Raw genomic sequence first — 22,752 nt, 5'->3', positions numbered from 1 at the left:
AGAAGCCCAATGAACTCTGTGATGAAGTCAACCAGGGCTTGCCCTTTTATTGCTGCTTGTGGCAAGTAAGAGATATCGAACTTCCCAAGTTCGACCGCCCATTTCAATAATCTGCCTGCAGTTTCTGGCTTCTGCAGAACTTGTCGTAGAGGCTGGTCGGTCAAAACCGTGATTGGGTGAGCTTGAAAGTAGGGTCGTAGCTTCCTGGAGGCTAAAATTAAGCAATAGGCTAACTTTTCAATAGGAGGATACCGCAGATCCGCCCCAATTATCCTCTTGCTTACATAATAAACAACCTTCTGTACACCTTCTTCTTCTCTTACTAAGACAGCACTAGCAGCGTATTCTGTGATCGCCATGTAGATGAACAAAGTTTCTTTATCAACCAGCTTTGATAGGATCGGTGGTTGTGACATGTGAGTCTTCAATGCTTGAAAAGCCTGATCGCACTCCTCCATCCATTCGAATTTCTTGTTGCCTCTGAGTAGATTAAAAAATGGGCGCATTTGTCCATCAATTTGGAAATAAATCTACTCAGAGTAACAATTCTTCCGATCAAGCTTTAAACATCCTTGATCTTTGCTGGCGATTTCATATCGACCAGGGCTTTGATCTTCTCGGGATTGGCCGCAATTCCTCTTGATTTTACTATAAATCCCAAGAACTTCCCTGATCCTACTCCGAAGGAGCACTTGAGGGGATTCAGCTTCATCTGATATTTGTTCAAGATGTTGAAGCATTCTTGCAAATCCCCTATATGCCCTCCTACCTTCTTTGACTTAACCAGCATGTCATCAACATATACCTCCATGTTTATGCAGATCAGCTCCTTAAACATGTGGTTGACCAGTCGCTGGTAAGTCGCACCAGCGTTTTTCAAACCGAAGGGCATTACTTTGTAACAGTAAAGCCCTGTGTCAATCCGAAAGCTAGTGTGACCCTCATCAGGAGGATGCATACTAATCTGATTATACCCGGAGTATGCATCCATGAATGAGAGAATCTCATTTCCTGTAGTGGCATCGACCAGTTGGTCGATCCTAGGGAGTGGGAAACAATCTTTAGGGCAGGCTTTATTAAGGTTTGTGAAATCCACGCATGTTCTCCATTTGCCATTCGTCTTGGGAACTAGCACGGGATTAGAGACCCATGATGGAGAACACGCTAACCTGATGAATCCATTCTCCTTCAACTTCTCGACTTCTTCTTTTAGGGCCTTTAATCTATCTTTGTCGAGCAGCCTCCTTTTCTGTTGTACTAGTGGAAAACTTTTGTCTATGTTCAAGACATGGTTAATGACTACAGGGACTATTCCGACCATGTCTTTGTGCGACCAGGCAAAGACTTCCTAATTTTCCTTCAAAAATTCTACCAGTGCTTGTTTTGTTGTTGTCTCTAAGTTTTTACCGACTTTCACAACTTTGGTTGGATTTTCTTCATCGAGTTGGAACTCTTCAAGGTCATCGATAGGTTCTATCTCTTCATCAAAATCCCCAAAGTGAGAATCTAAATCTCTGTCCTCACTTTGGGCAACGCCCTGTTTGGTGACATCATCACCTGATTAGGTTTTGTAATGCCTTGAAATCCCTAATACGGTTTAATGGCTGGATTAGTAGGCCGAGAGGGCCATAATTATTTTATTATGCCATTAAATGATTATATGCATGTTTATGTGAATTATATTATAATATGATTTTAAATGCATGCATGTGGGTCCACATTTCATCATAAGGGTATTTTGGTAATTTGGCACGTTGAGGGTATATCTGTATGTTTTGGCGCATGTTTGTGATTAATTGTTGAGGCCACATTATAATTTGGATCTGTTCGAGCTATTCGGCATGAGACGATCTTTGAATATTAACTATCGGTTTGGTCATAACAGGCTTAAGCTCGGGGAGAGTCTCGGGGTGTTTCGGTGATTAGAGTGTTACCGGGAATTAAAGGGTAATAGGATATGAATTAGTAGTATTTGAGAATATCGAGAATAGCGGGAATTGAAGGGTGTTAATTATGATTAACAAAATAAGTGGGGAAAGGACGGTTTTGCCCATGGGAGTCTTTAGAAACTTTTATTTGACCTAGGGGCATTTTAGTCTTTTTACCCCTAGGATTGATATATGGGCTGAAGGCTATAGAAAATAGAACCAAAACAGAGTTTTGTTACCTCCCTCACATTCATCATCTTCCTCTTGCTTCCTTTGGAGTTTTTTATTCCAACTTGAAGAACTAATCTAAGGAATCAAAGTTTGGAGCTTAGGACCTTAGTTCAACCATTGAAGAGGAGTTAAATCCAGCTTGAGGTAAGAATCTATCCATGAAACCTTAGCTATGCTCTATTTTTCTTATCGTTTTCAGCTGTAAAATCTAAGGTGTTAAGTTGAGAACTAATGGAAGTTTTGGAGGAAGTTCACTTGGGTTTTGATGCTTGTATGGTGGGTAAGTTGTGGTAGCAATTGGGGGTTTTGCTTGGTGATGTTGGGGGAGTTTTAATGAGGTTTTGGATTGAGTTCTAAGGGAAGAAAACATGGTTTTTGACTGACTTTCAGGTGGGACCGCGGCTCTATTCTAGAGCGCCGCGACCCAAGCTTAAGAAAATGAGAGGAAGAGGCTGAAGGGTCGAAGGGCCGCGGCATGGCCAGGGAGGCCGCCTCTGTTTGAGGGGCGGGCCACAGCATGGCCAGGCAGGGCCGCAGCCCTTAGTGGCATTTTGGCCAGAAATAGGTTTTTGGCTTGGGGATTCAAGCCTTAGGCCTCGGGATCGATCCTACTACCCGGTTTAGTAGGATTCGATGTTCTGGAGGCTAGGTTTTGGTTCAGGAACCTTTGTTATTCATTTTATTGATGGAATCCCATATTTGGTTATGACCAGGTGACCGTCAAGGAATTAAAAGGTTGATCGTTCTGAAGGGTCGTTCTTCGATTAATTCTCACTCGAACCAGAGGTAAGAAAACTGCACCCCATATGTGACATGCATGGTTATTCTTGAGGCATGTTGAATGTTTAAATGTGGACATGGATTGATTATTGAATGCTTAGAAAATCTTGCTCACTTGTGCATGGTACTGACTGAATAGTCAGAATTGGCAAAGGTGTCAGTATCAACTGTGAAGCTGTGACTCATTAGTCAAGTTCGGCAGTGGTACTGGGCACTGGTCACACAGTGCTGACTCAAAAGTCAGGAACGGCCTTAGCGTGTTCAACGCAAGCCAACAAAGATTAGATTTAATCGACATCTGCATTAAATGACTCAGAAGAGCATTAATGTCGGACCGGCCTCATGTTCGATGAATACTATAAGTGCTTGTCTAGCCAAAGGCTAGTTATTTAGAGCCACAGTGATTGTTTAGTCACATGGCTGTGGGTTTCAAACCCTGTGTGACTTACCCAACAGTCACTCATCTGTTTAAGCTAGTGGCTTACCCAGCAGTCACTCATCTGTTTAAGATAGTGACTTGCTTGTCAGTCACTCATTATGGTTTACCAGAACCTCAAGTGATATTCACTCATATGTTCAGAGCTATAAGCTCTGTGTGATTATAATAATAATCATTTGATAATATTTATATACTTGCATTATTGTGTTTTCTTGCTGGGATTTGGCTCATGGGTGCTATGTGGTGCAGGTAAAAAGAAGAAAAGCTCACCCAGCCTTGAGTGGAGAGCTTAGGTAGTGTTGTGTACATATGCGGTCGCTTGACCACCACGGCCAAGGAGTTCTCAAGGGAACTAGGGGGTTTACCCTATTTTTCCCACTTAGGTCAGCAGGTTGTAAATTTCAAACCGTAATGACCATTTTGAGTTGTAAATAACTTGTGTAATGTTTTGATGGGCCCATGAACAGTTTCATGTTTTAAATAAAATATATCATTTCCTTTTGATTGGTTTTCCACCTTAACCTATTAATAACACCTAGAAGCACGTTTTTAACCAAAGAACTCGGGTAGCGAGTTAAATTCACAGTTCAACGTTCACTGTAATGGTCTTGGGGTATCCAGGGCATTACAGGTTTGTACATGAGCCACCATTTGCAACTCTTTTCCGGCAACTTCCCTCGATATACCTTTCTTTACATTAGTTATCTAGGCATTGTAACATTCCCTCGCTTCCCGCTGATTTCCCAACACGCATCCTATCCCTGCATCGATTGGGAATTTCATGGCCAGGTGCCATATCGAGGTAATGGCTCGTAGGTCGACCAAAATTGGCATTCCAATTACACCATTATATGTCGAAGGACAATCAACTACTATGAAAGTAGTGAGTAATGTCCTGTTAGCAGGTGCAGTACCTGCTGTAACTGGAAGCCTAATCGACCCAGTTGGGGAGAGCCCTTCGCCAGAAAAACCATAGATGGTTTGGTTGCATGGCTCCAAGTCTTTGATGGACAACTTCATTCTTTCCAATGAGGACTTATATAGGATGTTGACTGAGCTTCCTGTGTCAACCAACACCCTCTTCACCATCATGTTGGCAATTTGCACGTCCACAACCAACGGATCGGAGTGTGGGAATCGTACGTGCTGGACATCGTCTTCAGAGAAGGTTATCAGTTCCTCCTCTGTTCGAGCCTTCTTTGATGCTCAATTCTCCACACTCATCATCTCGATGTCCTGGTCGTGTCGTAGGGTTCGAGCGTAACGTTCCCTTGCCTTCCCACTGTCCCCTGCAAGGTGTGGGCCACCACAGATGGTGAGTAGCGTGCCTGCCACAAGAGCTGGCTATAAAGGCAGCGAGCGTTGGCGTGCAGGCACCTGCTCGTTGCCACCTTGAGCCTCTCGCTGAGACCCTCCTGCAGCTCGCACATATCTCCTTAGATGTCCCTGCCCGATCAGGAACTCAATTTCGTCCTTCAACTAGTTGCATTCATTAGTGTTGTGCCCGTAGTCATTGTGAAAACGACAGAATTTTGTTGTATCTCTCTTGGAGATATCCTTCCTTATAGGCGCGGGTCGCTTATAAGGCATGCTAGAGATGGTCGCATGGTAGACTTTTGCTCGACTTTCGACAAGTGCCGTATAGTTGGTGAATCTCGGCTCATATCGATTGCCTTTAAGGCGTTTATTGTCAGATGTCGACGGCTCATTGCTCGCTCGTTTTCCACCATTTCTACCATTTCCATTCCCGTTGCCCTTGCCATTGGGTTTCTCCGAGCCGTTGGCGGCCTTGGCAGGTTCTTCCTTTGGCCCCTTGTCTTTTGTGGGCGATTTCCCCTCATTGGCAATCGCGTCCTCAAGCTTGATGTATCGATCAGCTCAATCCAAAATCTCATGGGTACTTCTTACCCCATTCTTTCTTAGGCTACTCCAGAGGGGAGATTGGCGTCTAACCCCAGCAGTTAGGGCCATCATTTTTCCTTCGTTGCCCACTGTCTTGGCTCCAGCTACTGCTCGCATAAAGCGTTGTACATACTCCTTCAAGGGATCTCCCTCCTTCTGGTGTATCTTGACTAGCTAGTTGGCCTCTGTGGGGTGTACGCGACCCGCATAGAATTGTCCATAGAATTCCTTAACGAACATCTCCCAGGATACTATACTAGCAGGAGGGAACTTAAAGAACCACTTCTGGGCGATGTTAGATAATGTTGCGGGGAAGATCCTGCAGCGGGCATCTTCTGACACTTTCTGTATATCCATTTGTATCTCAAATTTGTTTACATGAGATACTAGGTCTCCGTACCCATCCAAGTTTGGCAGTGTTGGCATTTTGAATTTACTGGGGATTTCTGCCACAACAATCCTTTGCACAAACGGAGTGCCCCTCCTCTGATCGTACTCTATGTGGGAAGTTCGACCCCCGACCAGCTGTTGTACTTCCTGGTTCAGAGCATCAATCTAAGCTTGAACCACTTCTGGGATTGCTGGGGCGACCGGTGCCGGGGGAGCGTACTCATCGTGCCTCTCACAACGGTCGTTAAGCACGTTCCCTCAAATCATCATCCATGCGCCTCTGCTCGCTAACTCCTAGCCGATCAAGACGTTATGCTGCCTGGGCTGCCCCCAGCATTATGGCTTGCTGGCCTATTTTCTCTAGGTGGGGAGCTTCTGTCTCCACCTCTTTTCTCATTCCTTTGACCAACATTTCCTCTGCCAGAATCGGCTTCAATATATTCATGGTCATCTCTAAACTATGGCTGACTACGATGTGATCGACTGTTCACGCTATTTCCTCCTCGGGCTGGAATTTCCCGAGTGTCAGGGGGAGGCCTGCGCTGGTCGTTGGGCCCCCATGCATTATTATGCCGTGGGGGGCCCCTGACCGCAAAGCTCGACTCGTTGTTCCTTCTGATGGCAGAAGGACGCTGCCCCCTGCTCGGTGGATTTGGCTCTTCGTCCCCTGTGCGTCTAAGGTTGCGGGGCGGCTACCCGGCCCTATTCTGCCTCTGGCGCTGGGGATTTCCTCGACCAGCTTGAGATGGAGGTTGCTGCTCAGGATCCCAAACCAAGGCATCATCCTGAGCCACAGGTGGCTGCTTCGGCCTTTGGGGGCATGCTGGCTGGAGTGGAGGACTTGGATTGGGAGCCCGCTGTGGGGGCGCACTCAGTGGTTAATCCGGTTGAGAGATCAGCGTAGCCTGTCCTCGAGCCAGTTGAATGGCTACTTCGAGAGCGGCCATGGCATCCCTCTGTCAGCGGTCCATGTCCGCATGTCGCTCACTCAGCTCCTAGCGCTGACGTTCAATTTCTCTCTGCTGTAGCGCCATTGTTTCCGCTGCGTTCTCCTGATTGGCCTTCAGATTGGCCAACTCATCCTACAACACCCCCAATGTTGCCCTCAGTGTTTCCGTATCCAACTCCTCCTCTTCAAACTCTAAATGTGGTTCATTCTCCTCCACATTTGGAGGAGGAGGTTGAGATGATGCAGCGCCAGCGGCCGGTCCAGCTTTCTTAGATGTCTTTGCCTTTAGATTTTCTTACAGCTTCTTGATCAAGCTCTCAATGAAAGCACCAGAATGTTGACCCTTGATTTGGCCAATGACACGGAGTCAAAAATACGTCAAGAAATGCGATGATAATTAAGAATGGAATATAATGGTAAAGAATAGACACAAATGATTTATAGTGGTTCGGCCCCAATAGATGGTAATGACCTATGTCCACTTAGTGTTGTTATTAATATTGAATCTCAATGTCGTGATCAAAGAACTAGGGTTCTTGAGTTTCACAAGCCTAAGGGGAAATACAACTGTTTGGAGGATAATCGCACTATATGCTCTTTCTCTGAGTATTCAGAAAAAAGATTCAAAAGTCAAAATCCCCTCCTTGAGCTCTCTCATGCATATTTATAGGCTCAAGGGGGGTTACACGGGCCAATGGGCCTTAATTATCCTTAATATCCGTGTATCAAGGCAATAAAGAGGAAATAATCAACGTAGTTATTATAAGATTACAATCTTTTAAGGAAATAAACTGAAGCATACAACCAGCTTGGTCGCATCTAATCGTGAAGTTTGACGAAGCAACAGGTAGCTGGTCGATAATTGAACAACACCTCTTTATTTCGACTCTGCCACGTGTCAACCATGTGTGAGAAATTCTTGCCACGTCATCGGCAGCCGTTTTTGGGTAAACAGGGTTAATAGTTTAATTAGGAATAAGAGAATATTATTTATCTTTGTTGACAGATTGATTGTCGAAGGTGAAGAGTAACTCTTGACTATTTCTTTAAAATTACAGTTTCCTTAGTTCTTGAATCGTTAATATTTAATCTTTACTACTTTTATTGTTATTGTTATTTTATGTTATTAATCTTTAAAACAAAATCCTCTAGTTAATTTCTGTTTATTTCTTATTTTGAATAATAATTAGAATCGTAGTCCTCATGGGTTCGACACTTATTTACCGCTATGCTGAAGTAGCTGGTATAAGTGATTAAAATAAATAATTAAATTTGACACGGCATATGACATGCTTCAGGAAGGAAGAAAATGAAAGAAAAAAAAAGGGAAAAAAAAAGGAAAAAAAACTAAAATATATATATAAACAAAACAAAATAAATGATGAACGAAAAAAAAATAGACAAATGAATAAAAATGGAAAAAAAAAAAGATAATGGAAAAATAGAAAGAAAAAAAAGGTGAAAGAAAAAGTTTCTAGAAAAAAATGAAAAAAAAAAGGAAAAAAAATGGAAGAAAAAAAAAGTAAGGAAAAAAGAAAGAAAGAAAAACTAATATGTGAAAAAAAAAATGGAAGGAGAAAAGAATAAGTACAAAAAAAAAGAAATTGATGGAAAAAAAAAGTAAAATAAAAAGGAAAGAAAATTGAAAAAATATGAAAAAAAAACAAATAATGAAAGAAAAAATACAGATAAATGAATAAAAATGGAAAAAAAAAAAAAGAGATAAACAATGAAAAATTGGAAAGAAAAAAATAAGGAAGGAAAAAATATGGGTTGAAAAAAAATGGAAGAATAAAAAAGTAAGGAAAAAAAGAGAGAAAAAAAGTTGGAAAAATAAAAAATAATAATAAAGAAAAAAATTAAAAATTAAAAAAATAAAATAAAATTACTTTCAACATCAAAGAAAATATATCTATGCTTAAAAATGTGGCATAATTATATATTTTTTCAAATTCATGCGAAAGAAAATCATATAAATATGAACTTCCAAATAAAAAACTAAAAAAAAAAGAGTTAAATATCCATATATTTTTGTAAAACAACTTAAAAAAACTTATAAATATGAAAAAATTCCTTCATCAAATATAACTAAAATGATAAAATTATTTCACTGTTTATTTTGACTTTCCTTTTTACTGCAAATTACTCTACTTGTTCTTTTCGTCCACATATTACATAATGATCAGAAAATTTATTAAGGACAAACAAATGTAATATTGTTTCTAATAGGTAATTTACTAATTTGGTATATATTTTTGTAAAATATCGTTTTGGTAACCTTTTTTTTCAATAATGGTACTATTTATTTTTAAATCAAACATATTTGGTACTCTTATAATTGATAAATGAAATTTTGTCAATATGACTATACTATAATCAGTTATATGTAATTAATTAAATAAATATGAATTTAGAAATCATATAATTGAGAGCATTTTGATTAAATTGATAAAATTTTATTAATTAAATTTGAGTTTATGGTACTAAATATGTACGATTTCAAAATACAGACTACCAAATAAGCATTATTATAAACACAGAGTACAAAAATAATAATTTTAAAATACACAAAGTATCAATTGGTTACCTATCATTTCTAATATTATGTATAAAAAATAATTTTTTATAAAAAAAAAAAGATCACAGTCAAAACTATTACTTGAATACGCATTTTGATGCAGCTAAAGGAGAAACCCTATATTTTGAGCTATACATGCTCTTTTCCAAGCTTTTGCCAACAATGTCGAATAATAATTTATGAACCCAACAGCTCATTTTTTGTTTATGAGGTATGGTAGTAATAGTGTATTGCTTTAGAATAAAATATATTTAGTAACTTTTTTTATTCTTCTTTTTTAAACAAAAGATGAAAAGAAGGGTGAACATCTTCTTCTGATGTCAAACATTGAGAATTTTAACCATTCCTTTTGTTTTGTACAAATAAATATATTTAAAAAAGGGTATCACACAGATATTTTTAAACAAAAATTACACGAAATAAAAAGCTATAGAAATTAGGTCGGGGCAAGGACAACCTCTCCTCTATGCTTTGTTTTTTCCTTTTTTTTTTTTTTACTCTTTTCCTTTTGTTTTTTCAATTTTATTTTAGTTGGGTTCAGACAAGTCTTGATACTATAGGCCCAGTCCAGCCGAACCCAGTTCGTAAGTAGCCCACGCCGGCTTTCAGGTTTGGGTTTATTGTCGAAGATCTGCAGACAAACTTTGCAACGAAAAGCCTATTGCCTAAAGTGAGTTTGGGCCCAATTCTGGACCAACTTTCATCAACTTTTGACTGGGGCCCATTGCATTGGCCCGTATACTTTGAAATTTGGGAAATCTACAAATAAAAAGCACTAAAACTTAAAAAATATATGAAAAATATGGTTCGTTACATAATCACGAAAATATAAAATATAAAAGTGTAAATATAAAGTGATAAAATCATAAATAAAAACCAAGAAATTATAGTGTTTTTGTGAATAACATTTACAAACTTATAACATCAGTTATATTTTTGTAGACATCTGTTACAAAAATAAGTTATAAAAATGTATTTTTGTAAATATCTATTACAAAAATTAGTTATAAAAATGCACTTTTGTAAACAAAAGTTATAAACAAATTCTTAACTAAGTAAATTTATTTTTATAACAAATTTTTACAAAACTAGTTTTATAACTAAAAAGTATATTTCTGTAACTAACTAACATTTACAAGAATAATTTATAATTTTAACATCTAAATGTTTGTAACAAAGATTTACAAATCTAATCCAAAAATATTCAAATAATAATATTGTCACCATCAACAACTATATTATAACACATTTTATTAAGTCAATAACCAAGGTTACTATATTATAAATCATAGTTAAGTAAACATATGTTACATTTTAGTAAATAAATGTTACATTTTTGTGAACAATTTATAGAAAAATCAGTAGGAAAATATATGTTTTTGTCAAAAAAAAATTATAGACTACTTTCTAACTAAAAAATTAATTTTGTAACAAAAGTTTTTAAAACTAGAAATTAAGAATTATATTTTGTGACTAACATTAGAAAAAATATTATATAATTTCAATTAATATAATTGTAACAAAGATTTATAAATTTAATATAAAAATATTATAGAATAATAATATTGTGATTATCTTTAACGGTATACGGTAAACATATTATGATTGATATTAATTTCAATTAAATATATATTGTAACATATATAATTTGTATAAATATTTATTTTAATATTAATAAATACATTTATTTTAAATAAAAATAAATTAATCTACTCTATTGAAGATAATAGCTGTACTTATCATTACTTTTATTACTATACTATTTGCTATGTCTGAATTTTGATTAAGAATGAAGGGAAAAAGATAAAAAAATAAAATAAAAATAGAAAGAGAATAGCGAGAGAATGATTTATATATATTGTCTCTTATGGCTGAAACATATGGATATAAATATATAATTATAATTTGGTTTTAATTTATACATCATCAACCACGGAAAGAAAGAAGAAAAGGGTCAGCATATAAAATGATTTTTTTTTTAAATATGGTTGGAGATGTAATTATTCCATGAAATTTGACTAAAAACGCGGATTTATTGAAGGGCCCAACTGTTAAGACCACATGCATTTTTTATCATAAAGTTGTACCTTATTACCTAAGTTTTTCTTTATAAGTTTTTTTATTTATTTATTTTAATAGCTATAAAACATCTTCTGTCAGAATTTCTTAACAATCATGAGAATTTAGTGGTAGTCGCAAGTATTTATATTAAGTATTAAGTAAATGCATACGTAGTAATTTCTAATTGGTCCAAATTAATAATTTATATTTTTTATTTAAAAAATTAATTAATTAATTAAAATATTTAAAAAAATTATAAAAAATATTTAATGTTAAAATAAAAAAATACTAATTTTAATTAAATACATTTTTTTTAAAACTTTACATTCATCAATTTAAACTCAAATTACACTAAATACAATTTATATTTATTCATCAATTCAACCCGAAATTACACAAAAACTGTAACGTAAAAAATTACCTAATAAGGCTTAAGGTCATAATTAGGAGACTAGGATGACAAATTATGAAGAATTATTTGAATATATGTGATTTAATTATGAAATATGTGTTTATGTGATATATGTGTGTATCATTATATGATTGCATGGATTATATTATAATATGACTATGTATGCATATTTAGGTGTATTAAATATGCATGTGGCCCTGTTTCTTGTTAGAATGACATTTTTCGTAATTTGGCTCGTTAGGTATATATTTGGAATATATGTGCATATATGTGTGCGACCATATTATTATGTAGATATATTTGGGTTACTTGACACAAGGCGATCCTAGAGAGCAAATTAGCGGGAGAGTCACAACGGGACCAAATATCCGACTTAGGGTGAGTCAATTGATATTTTGGGTATTTAGTACATTACCGAGATATCATGTAATGGGAATAAATATTTGATGATATATTCGGAGTTAGTGAGATTATGAGGGAATTTTGATCATTTTACCCTCGGGAACGTTTTTGGTACCCTGAGCTTCGGGACTTGCTTAGAGTTACGTGAACTCTAAGGGTCTGATTGGTATCTAATTTGGGTCCAATTTTATAGTTTTGAAAACTTAAAGTTTATGGGTCCCATAAAATAAGTGATTGGTAAGTTATTTTTTAAAGGGATATTTGCGGCAATAATACATATGTAGTTCATTTTATTGCACTTAAATGCTTATATAAAATTTTTGGCGGCAATAATGCCTACCGTTACGATTTTAGAGCAGACGTTGGTCCCTGGGCCGTTAGGGGTATATTTGATACACGTGGCACGACCCGATTGGGTTAAATTAGTAAAATTTAAAACAAAAACAATTAATGGTTATGGTTTTTAATTAAAAACAAAAAAAGAAAACTAACTGTGATTAATTAATATAACCAAAAAAACCGTTTGTCTCAAACCAAGTTCTAAAACTAATCTAAAACAAAAAAAACTCAAAACTCCATACCCAGAAAAACGATGAAGATGAAGCTTTCCCCCTGACCACACCCAGACAATCCACCCCCAACAGTATAGCACGTGAACCCAGTAGAAGAAAACTTGTAATTCCTTCGAATTGGGGGTTAGGGCATCTTTTGCATCGGGTTAATGGAGAACGGAAAAAATTGCCATTGTCGACCACCAAGGCCAGTGGTAGAAAGAACGGCTTGGACAAACAAAAATCATGGGCGAAGATTCAGAACATGCAACAAGTATCGGGTAAGATCTCCATTTGTTTTTGTAATCTGATTCATTGAATAAATGGTTATGGGTGTTCACTAGAAATTTTGTATGTTTTGGTGATTTCAGATTCATGGTGGGTGTAATTTCTTTGAATGGATAGACCCTCCAATGTGCCATCGAGCAAAGGTGGTCATCCCTGGACTACTAAGAAAAATTGGTGACCTTGAAACTGAAATCACATCCCTAAGTACGACAACTGACATTGGAAGTCATCGGCAATGCAGTGGTTCTTCAAATGGATTTGAGACACAATCTCACAACCTTCAAAATGTTGGAAGAGAAAGCTGTGAAAGTTGTGCTGAAAGCAGGGGTAGAGTAAATGATGGAGGTCGAATGCAGTGTTACTACTTTTTGAATACTATGTATTTTGCTGTAATTCTATTGGCTGTGGTTATTTGGGCTACTAAATCAAAGTAGAAGTTGTTGGTATTGTTAGTTTATTTTTGGGTAATCTTCATGTGCAGTATTGACAATGACAAAGCTATTGCACCCTAGGCATTGATTTGTAATGAATTTTGTTGTAAAATGAAACCCCAAATCAATGTAATCTATCTTGGTCTATTTTGAATTCAGTATTCTAGTTTATGTATTTTGTGAAATAAATATGATCAACAACTAGTTACATTCATTACCATAAGAGATAGGTACAAAAATATAGGCCTAAAAAGCCAAATGTATCTGATCTGTACATGACCAATATCATGGCCAGCATGACCCTGTCATGACTGAAAAAACAGACACCAAAATACATGACTCTAAAATGGTCAACATAACAGACACCAAAATACAATATTCGACCACTAGTTCAAAATAAAATCAAAAGATGAAACTCCTTCCAGTCAGACAGTATCGGGTTGAGCATTGGTTGCACCACTAGTTCCTCCTTTAGCATGTTGTTTCAGTCTTCTTTCCTTCCTTAAAAGTGTGGATTCAGTTGGGTTCTGCAGTGGTGGACGACCTCGCTTTTTGACCACACGATTCTAAAATAGGTTGAACAAACAAATATTTAGCTCCAAATTCACAAAACAATGATAAAGCAACTAATCAATGATAAAAATTATCTGGACTGAGAAGAAAGCATAAAGATTATACCTTAACCACCTTAGCAGATTTGCATGTTTCTCTCCGGTGGCCTGTTTTCAGACAATTGCTGCATGTTTTAACTTGTCCAGTTCTTCGAGCTTTCTTTAAAGCAGGTGAAGGTTCATCTGTCTCCCTTCTCCTAGCTTTCTTAGGTCTTCCAGGCAGCTTCGTCTCAGGTGGTGGATCAATTGGGTTGAGTCCTGTCTGAGGCCACATATCTGGACTAGGCATAGGATGCACACTCTATTCATATGCTTTTTGCAATGATTCTTTTTTATAGAATCCGTGGACATAATCAAAGACATTACCTCCCATGAACCAGATAGTAGCTAGTGCATGGCCACAAGGAAGCCCAGATAGTTGAAACCTCCTACATGTACAAGTTCTGAATTCCAAATCGACAACCAAGGCACTACCATTGCTGCATTGAACCTGAAACTAAAACTTGTCAGACCTAGTAACCAGACAATGCTTTGCAACCTCTTTTTTCTTCTCAATTATCTTCAAAATTCTCTTCCCCACAGGTTGAGTCATCTTCTCCAACTCAGCTTTTTTGTTATAAAACCGAGACATCAACCAAAATCTAATTTTCTCTAGTAAAGTTATAATTGGCTTGTCACGAGCATCAAGTATGGCTGCATTGAAACTCTCACACAAATTATTCACCAAAATGTCACATTTTGGGTACTCTGAAATATGTAACTTAGTCCATTCTGTGGGGTTCTTCCCTGCCAGCCAATTGTAAGCACCATCCGAGACATTCTTGACTTCTTGCATTGCTCGAGCAAACTCAGCTTGTGTTGTAGTATTAGCTGCTGCCCACAAAAGTTGCTTAAGTAAAAGTCCAGGATATTCCTTTTTAAAGTTAGCATGACTATGTCTAACAGAAAACCTCACCTCACACCCACTAAAGATGGCTCCCACTGCATTTTCTAATCCTTTTTGACAATCACTCATCATTGTCACCTTGGTGGGACTCAAACTCCCAATATCAGCCTTCAATAGCTCCAAGAACCAAGTCCAAACCTCAGTGTTTTCCTTTTCAGCAACACAGTAGGCAATGGGAAACATGGAGTTATTACTGTCAATGCCTACTGCAGCCAATAAAATGCCCTTACAATATCCTTTTAAAAAGCAGCCATCAAGACCAATTAGAGGTCTACAACCCCCCAACCAACTATCTCTACATGCCTTAAGACAAATATAAATACGCTGAAATTGCCTTCTCCCATTAACCAAATCAATTTTCAACTTCACAGTAGAGCCAGGATTGGTAGCCAACAACCTTTTACAGTAGTCATCAAGAATGGCGTATTGTTCCTTGACAGACCCATCCAACATCTTCCTTGCTTTTGTCTTGGCCCTGTAAAATGTCCAGCTAGACACACGTGAGTACTTGGTCTTTGCAGTTATCTCCCTAAATACATTGTATTCCATACTCGGATTTAGCCTAAATTGCTCCAAAAAGTGCTTTGCAAGCCAAGTTGAGGTCAGCTTTTTATTGTCCAAAACAATGCCACAACTATGCCTGTCAACAAGTGTTTTGACCCTCATTGTTTTGCCATCTATCTTGTTAACTATTGAAGCAAACAACATCCACTCACAGTTTGCACCCTTGCACTTAACTCTAACTCTATTTGAATCATTGGCAATAAATACATATTCTCGATCACCTTCAATAAAGTACTCCCTTATTGCATTCCTTAAAATTGTAATAGTGGCAAATTCCATTCCAAGAACAAATTGGAAGTTTTGCATTTTGGTTTTCGGGTTGAATTCTTTGGAATTTTTACCAGCATTAAACTCATCATCTGACTTCAATTCGTGTAACTCCTCCTCAGAACATATACCATCTGAGTCTCCATCATCAAGATTTTGAGTACAAAAATCTGAAACTGATCGCCACCACTTCCTAGGGTCAGACTGTGTACCCATCTCTATCTCGGCTTCAACATCTTGCTCAAACTCTTCCTCCTCCAATATGAAATCTTCATCACTTTGCTTTCCTTTCCCTTTTCTGTCACGCTGAACTTTGTCTTGGCTCTTCTCAACTGTATTTTCCCTCACATCAGCTTGAACTTTGTCTTGGCTATCCTCAGATGTATTTTCCCTCACACCAGCTTGCTTTCCTTTCCTAGTTCTGTCACTTTGAACCGGGTCTTGGTTCTCCTCAACTGTATCCTCCCTCACATCACCAATATCATCATCTGAATCTGAAAGCACAACCACCTCTGGTATTTGGTCTTCCATATCACTTTCATCATCCATGTAGTCAAACTCTTCTTCATATTCCTCTTTGTCAGGTTCATCAAAGGCAGCATCATGAAATTCCTCAGAATATTGATCAGCATCAAACTCTTCTTATTCCCCATCAATGGTTGCATCAACAGGGATACCAACAACATCTGTAGGGACATCACAATCATCTGGTAATTCCTCTATAATACATCTTTTCAGAGGAGGTAAAATGTTAGCAGGGACATGTTTAACAGCTTCTGAATCTTCCTTCCAATCTAAAGGTAGAACTGTTTCAGGAAAAACAAGAAATATGTCAATCTTTGTAGCCTGATTCCTCTCAATATCCTCTACAATTCTTAGGATCTCCTTATCCCCTACCACCATGAAGCCCATATTATGCACCTTTCCTATTGGTTTGTACATAAAACCCACTGGAAGTTTATGTCCTAAGTCCAAGGCCATTTCATCCAATTCCATCCTAGTGAAGTAATCAGTATCCACCCAATCAACATAATCAACTTTACCTCCCTCATATCTTCTATTGCCGAATGGAGTAAACCAGCTTCCCCTATGGTGTATTGCAATAGTGAAGTTGTTAGTATGACCACCTGTCAATAGAAATAAAAAATGCAAAGTCAACACTTCACACACACACAAACCGAAACACAATATAGTTCACACACTTGAAGAGCAACATAGTGTACCGCACGATTGAACCATGAACCACAACAACAAAGATTCCTTTCAATAAACAAAGTATATATTTCAATGGACCCCACTCTGTCAATTGTATGCACATGCTTCCCAACAACATTTTTACCCAAATTTAATAATACCACCTACCATAAATCAACAATATTCTCACCCCCAAAAAAATTTAAAATCGACACCCTTCCCCGCCCAAACTGCTCTATATAGAGCATCATTATCATTCTCCCCCAAAAATAACTGCATGAAGACTTTGAGAAATGAAACCCAATCAACAGAAAAGAACTCACCGTAGTCGGGTGGTTGTTCCCCCGGTTGTCGAATGGTCGGCATTGTATTGCAATAGTGTCGTCGTCGTCTCCTCCGGTTGTCGTCGTCTCTTCGATCGTGGGGGGAAAGATGATTTTTATGGGTATGGAGTTTTGAGTTTTTTTTGTTTTAGATTTTGGGTCTCTACTTCAGACAATCGGTTTTTCTGGTTATATTAATTAATCAAGGTTAGTTTTTTTTTTTCAAATTAGAAACCTGAATAATAAATAGAGTTTTGTTTTTAAATTTTAATAATTTAACCCAATCGGGTCGTGACACGTGTATCAAATATACCCCTAACGGCCCAGGGACCAACGTCTGCTCTAAAATCGTAACGGTAGGCATTATTGTCGCCAAAAATTTTACATAAGCATTTAAGTGCAATAAAATGAACTACATAGGCATTATTGCCGCAAATATCCCTTTTTTAAAATCAAATCCAAATCAATATCTGGATATTACACTGCAAAATGAAAAATGAGAAAACATCGCTTTCTTCATTTTTTTAAAGTTCTTCTCCGAAATCCTAAAAACTAAATCCATTTATTCTCTTTCTCTCTGCTCCCCTCCCCTCTACCTCACTTCTGCCATCACTAAAATCTGCTATGTTTTATTTGTTGGGAAAACTCATACAGGATCTTAATTATTTTTATGTAAATCATATATTAAACATATTAATACAAGACAATCTAAAACATGTTTCTACAATTGAATTTAAACAGGGATAATGATAAGAACACTTACATTATACGCAACGGAATGAATGAGTCATTCCTTCAGTTTCTCTAACCCTTGAATCATTTCTGTTGCATGGTATCACCAAGAAACTGAAACGATCTTCAATTTCTTCACAACCTTCCAAAGTATCCTTAGAATCACCTAGACTAGAGTGGGCAATTCTTAACACATGATATAGATACACATAGAAGAAGAAGAAGAGAAGAGAATATTGAGGCTTAGAAAATGACTTATGTTGTAGAGAGAATCTAAAACCTAGAGCATCAAGAATAAATCTTTTGATCTTCATCCAGATAGTATTTATGTCATCTGATTTCAACTCTCACTTAGCATTCCATTTATAGACTCAATTATGTCATTTATTTTAATTAAAAAATCAATAAAATTATAGACAATATAAGCTATTAGGTCAAAATTCTCATGGGCTTTAGGCCCGTGAAATTTTCCATTTAATTATAAGCCCACTGGACTTAAAATCAAGGCCCGTATTATTTTCTATTGATTAATTAATTTAATAACTATTTAAATCCTTTATCAAATTAATTATTTATAATTTGAATCTTGATTTAAACGTACTTATAAATTTAGACACTAATTTGTCTTAATTAATAAATGTGCCCTAAAATTTCTTTTCTTCTCTAAATTGTATAACTCTGTGAAACTATCCAAAATTGACCTGGTCAACTTTGATAATTCTAATTGATAATTAAATCAATTAATTGAGACTATCTAGATGATTTTATCCAAGGTACAATGGGGACCATGTGCCTATAAAATCAAACTCCAATAAGTTATCATAAATCTAACAAATAAATTTACTAACTTATTAATTCCTCGTGACTCTACTAAAGACTCGGAATTGCACTCTTGAATTCATAGAACACTCTATAACAAATATAGATACACTATTAATTATCTATTATTACAACCATAATTATCACTCAATCCTCTATAGACAGTCCACAATGTGATGGGACTAAAATAACGTTTTACCCATCATTGTATTTTATCCTTAAAATACTTAGTTCCTTGTAAATGATATTTCAGTAAACTAATTTAATTACTGAAATGAGATCTCTATCATTTAACACATTGAACCAAACTAAAAGGAAATCATCGTTTCACTTCTTCATCAGAAGCTATAGATGTTCCTATCTATGATTAACACTCCCACTCAATTATACTACCGAGTTCCCAAGATGTAAGTATGAGCTAGTCCGTAGGGTAAGCAGGTAACGAACAAGTCAAAGAACTCAAATAATACAATCAGTTAGAATACTAACCACTCAGAATTGAGATTGAATTGACCTATGGTCAACTATATGACATGACTAGAATAGATAATAACAGTATGTTTACTTATCCTATCTACTGTCAATATTGATCCAGTCCGATGTGACAAATACATCCGATCTTATCTACTTTGCTAATGTTTTGGAAAGAACATAATACTGCAATGTGTAAATAGATCATATCGTAGATTGGCAAGTCAGTGTAAATCTTGTGCACTGACTAATCTTAGGACCAACTTATGTTTGAACATATAATTATATTTATATTCCACTATGATTACGTCACTATAAATACGATTAGTTATATGATCGGGATTTAATAGAAGTTTATATTAAACAAATAATCATGAAAATAAAACATGTGAGCAAAGTGATTGACCAAGTCAAAAATTGATTTATATTCTTCTATTGATAATAAAATGACATTACAAAGAAAATGAGTTTTAATTGGGGCATAAAACCCCATCATTATGTATATATATGTTGTGAGATTTTTATTTTAAATCTTTATGAAATAAAATTTGCTATGAATATATATGTTAAATCTAGAATCCTGCAACAGCTGCCCTTAAAGTATTTTATATAGGATTTTTGAAGGAGACTATTATTTGAAAGGGATAGCATAATGTATATAAATATATATATATAGCTGGACATACACGGACTTACAATCCATCATACAACAACAAGAAATGAGGATATATATATGTGTGTGTATATAACAATACAAAATGATGAGATAATAATACTTAATGAGTAAGATGGTGGGTATGTTTGGTTGGGTAGTTAGATAGAGACGGTATAAAAGATAAATATATATATATATCTTTTTCTGTTATAACATATATTTATATGCATATAGTATATAAAGTTTTACCAATGAAAAATATATCTAAGGAGGAAATAAAGCTAGAAATTATGAAAAAATTGGATCATAAAACAACTATGGAGGATGAAATGAAAAGATGAACATTGGAAAAGATGGTGATGATTTATATCATCATAAAACAGAGTATGTGTGTGAGGAGAAAAAGAGTTATGCATGTGGAGAGAGAGAAGAAGTAGGAGAGAAAGTGAACTTTTATACATACATTTATCATTTTAGAAAGAGAAAGAGGAGAGAGTGATGTATGGGAAGAGAGTGGCTAGCAAAATCTTTATAAGCATTCTTTGCTATGTTGATATATCTTTGTTGTTTGATGTTTTAGCATGCACTGATCTATTAATGACAATATTTTTCAACAAGGTGGAGATCAAGGTGAAATTTATAAGTCAACATATATTAATTTCAATCAAAACTTATACTACTAAGATGAAAAATGTTGGAGATGAAATTGTTGGACAATATGGGTTAGCTATAATAAAAATGCTTAATTAATTAAAAATAATGTAACTTTGATAAAAAAAAAATTGTAATGTTATGAGAATGAACAATTATTATAAATTTAAGCAATGCACTAATTTAAAATTTCATTTAACTAAATTTATTGACAAATTAAAATTTAATATCATACATAATTTGTTTCATGTTGTTGATATATCATACAAAATCTACCAATCACATATTTTGTTTCTGTTATATTTTTCAGATTTTTAACCAATCACAGATTCCATTTTTTAAAACTCAAAATCAGTTTACAAATAGTGAAGCAATCACATTTTCATAAATATTTTTTCAGTCACTAAATTCATATTTTCATTTCAGAATCACACTTTTTAAAAATACAGTTTTCTAAACTTGAACCAATCAGACCCTAAGTAACCTACACACAAACAGAAAACAAAGGAAAAAAAACACTCTCAGCTCTCCCAAACTATCTCTCACTTGGTGTACACACACACACACTCTCTCTCTCTCTCTCTCTCTCTCTCAATTCCTTGGAATTTCTTGCGATATAAGGAGAATCGAAGCTAGCTTAGGCTTAGGATTGCTTGGGGAAGGGCTTAGTGTTGTTTAGGGCAGCAAAGGTATCGATTTCTAGTCTTAATTATATATGCTTTCTCTAGTTTTAGTTGAGTTTTAGAGTTTTGAAAACTCAAATCTGAATTTGGTTTTTGTGTGGAGTTTTAAGTTGTGTTTGGGGGATGGTTTTGAGGCTTATGAAGTGTTGAGTTGATTGGGAACTTTGTTTTTGGGATTTGGCTATGTTTGATTGGGTTTTTGGTGAGTTTTAGCTTGAAGAAAATGGGGAAAAAACTAGATTTTCATGTCGAGTCGCTGCGACTCTCATGAACAAAGGGAGAAGGAGGTGTTGAATCTCCATTTTTAGTCGCGGCACTTTTAGGGGCGGGCCGCGGCGCGTGTGTCAAAAGGAGAGCCCTTGCGATGATTGAAGGGCTTTTGAGCCCAGGGAAGGTTTTGAGTGCGGGAACTCAGACTTAGGGGCACGAGATCGATTCTACTACCCGGTTTAGTAGAATTCGATGTCCAGGAGGCTAGGACTCGGTCCGGAAGCCTTTATTCGCTCGTTATTGACAGGATTCTATATTATGGTTGTGACTAGGTTACCACTAGGGGCTTGGAACCAGGATCGTGCTCAAGGGTCGTTCTTATTATACGTTGCACTCGGATCTGAAGTAAGAAAATTGCACCCAATACGTGATATATGTGATTAAGGCTTGACCCGATTGTTAACTATAATTATGTATAGGGCTCGAGCCCCTAAGAATGAACATTATTAAGATTATGCATGTGATTGTCGATTAAGCATGCTCGAATGCTTTGTATCCGGATAATTGTTAAATGATATACGCTTGTTTTCATTATCTGTGTAATTAGGGCTCGACCTTGTTAAGGAATATGGTTATTACTGTGTTTGTATTTAATTGGCTGAGATATGTGATTAATATGTATGCATACTTGTATGATCTGGAATATGCTTATCTATATCTGGTTGTCTGAATATCTAGTTAAGGCATTGTCTTATTAGTCAAGGGCGGCAATAGCGCGTTGTGCGCTGGTCGAAAGGCTTAGGCCTAATCAGGGACGTACCATTACGTTGGGTGACCTTATGGTTGATTGCAAAAAAAAAAAAGTGCTTGGCTAGCTTTATGTCTAATTACTCAGAGCTAGGGAAAAGGGCCCCGGGTGACTCTATGGTCACTTAGCTAGGGCATAGGGCCCGGGGTTGACTCTATGGTCACCTATTCAGGGCAGCGGGCCCCAGAATGATCCTATAGTCATTTATTTGTTATTGTGTGCATGCATAAGTATGTTATTATTGCTGGGCCTGCTAGATATGCATCTAGAATCAGTATTTACTGATCATGCACATGTTTAAGTTTTCTTGCTAAGCCTCGGCTCACGGGTCTATGTGGTGCAAGTAAGGGGAAAAGAAAGCTGGACCAGCCATGAGTTGGAGAGCTTCGGTGGTGGCGTGTACATATGCAGCTGCTCAATCACCACAGCCAAGGTTATCTTGGAGGAACTATGGTTGTATCCCTTATTTTGCAAGC

The 22,752-nt window shown here is 36.3% G+C and overlaps 2 protein-coding genes across 2 annotated transcripts; one reads left to right on the top strand and one right to left on the bottom strand.

The window, feature by feature from the left end:
- Positions 1 to 12,734: 12,734 nt before the first annotated feature.
- On the top strand, positions 12,735 to 13,345 carry LOC133814509 (uncharacterized). Its single transcript, XM_062247458.1, has 2 exons — positions 12,735 to 12,904; positions 12,995 to 13,345. Exons 1-2 carry the CDS (start codon positions 12,794 to 12,796, stop codon positions 13,343 to 13,345), a joined length of 462 nt encoding a protein of 153 aa, XP_062103442.1. The 5' UTR covers positions 12,735 to 12,793.
- Positions 13,346 to 14,449: 1,104 nt separating this feature from the next.
- LOC133814508 (uncharacterized) lies at positions 14,450 to 16,279 on the bottom strand. Its single transcript, XM_062247457.1, has one exon. The coding sequence runs from the start codon at positions 16,277 to 16,279 to the stop codon at positions 14,450 to 14,452; it is 1,830 nt and encodes a 609-aa protein (XP_062103441.1).
- Positions 16,280 to 22,752: the final 6,473 nt, after the last annotated feature.

This window comes from Humulus lupulus, chromosome 2 (genome assembly GCF_963169125.1).
Source record: "Humulus lupulus chromosome 2, drHumLupu1.1, whole genome shotgun sequence".
Taxonomy (NCBI): domain Eukaryota; kingdom Viridiplantae; phylum Streptophyta; class Magnoliopsida; order Rosales; family Cannabaceae; genus Humulus; species Humulus lupulus.
This window is presented reverse-complemented; position numbering and strand designations above follow the sequence as displayed.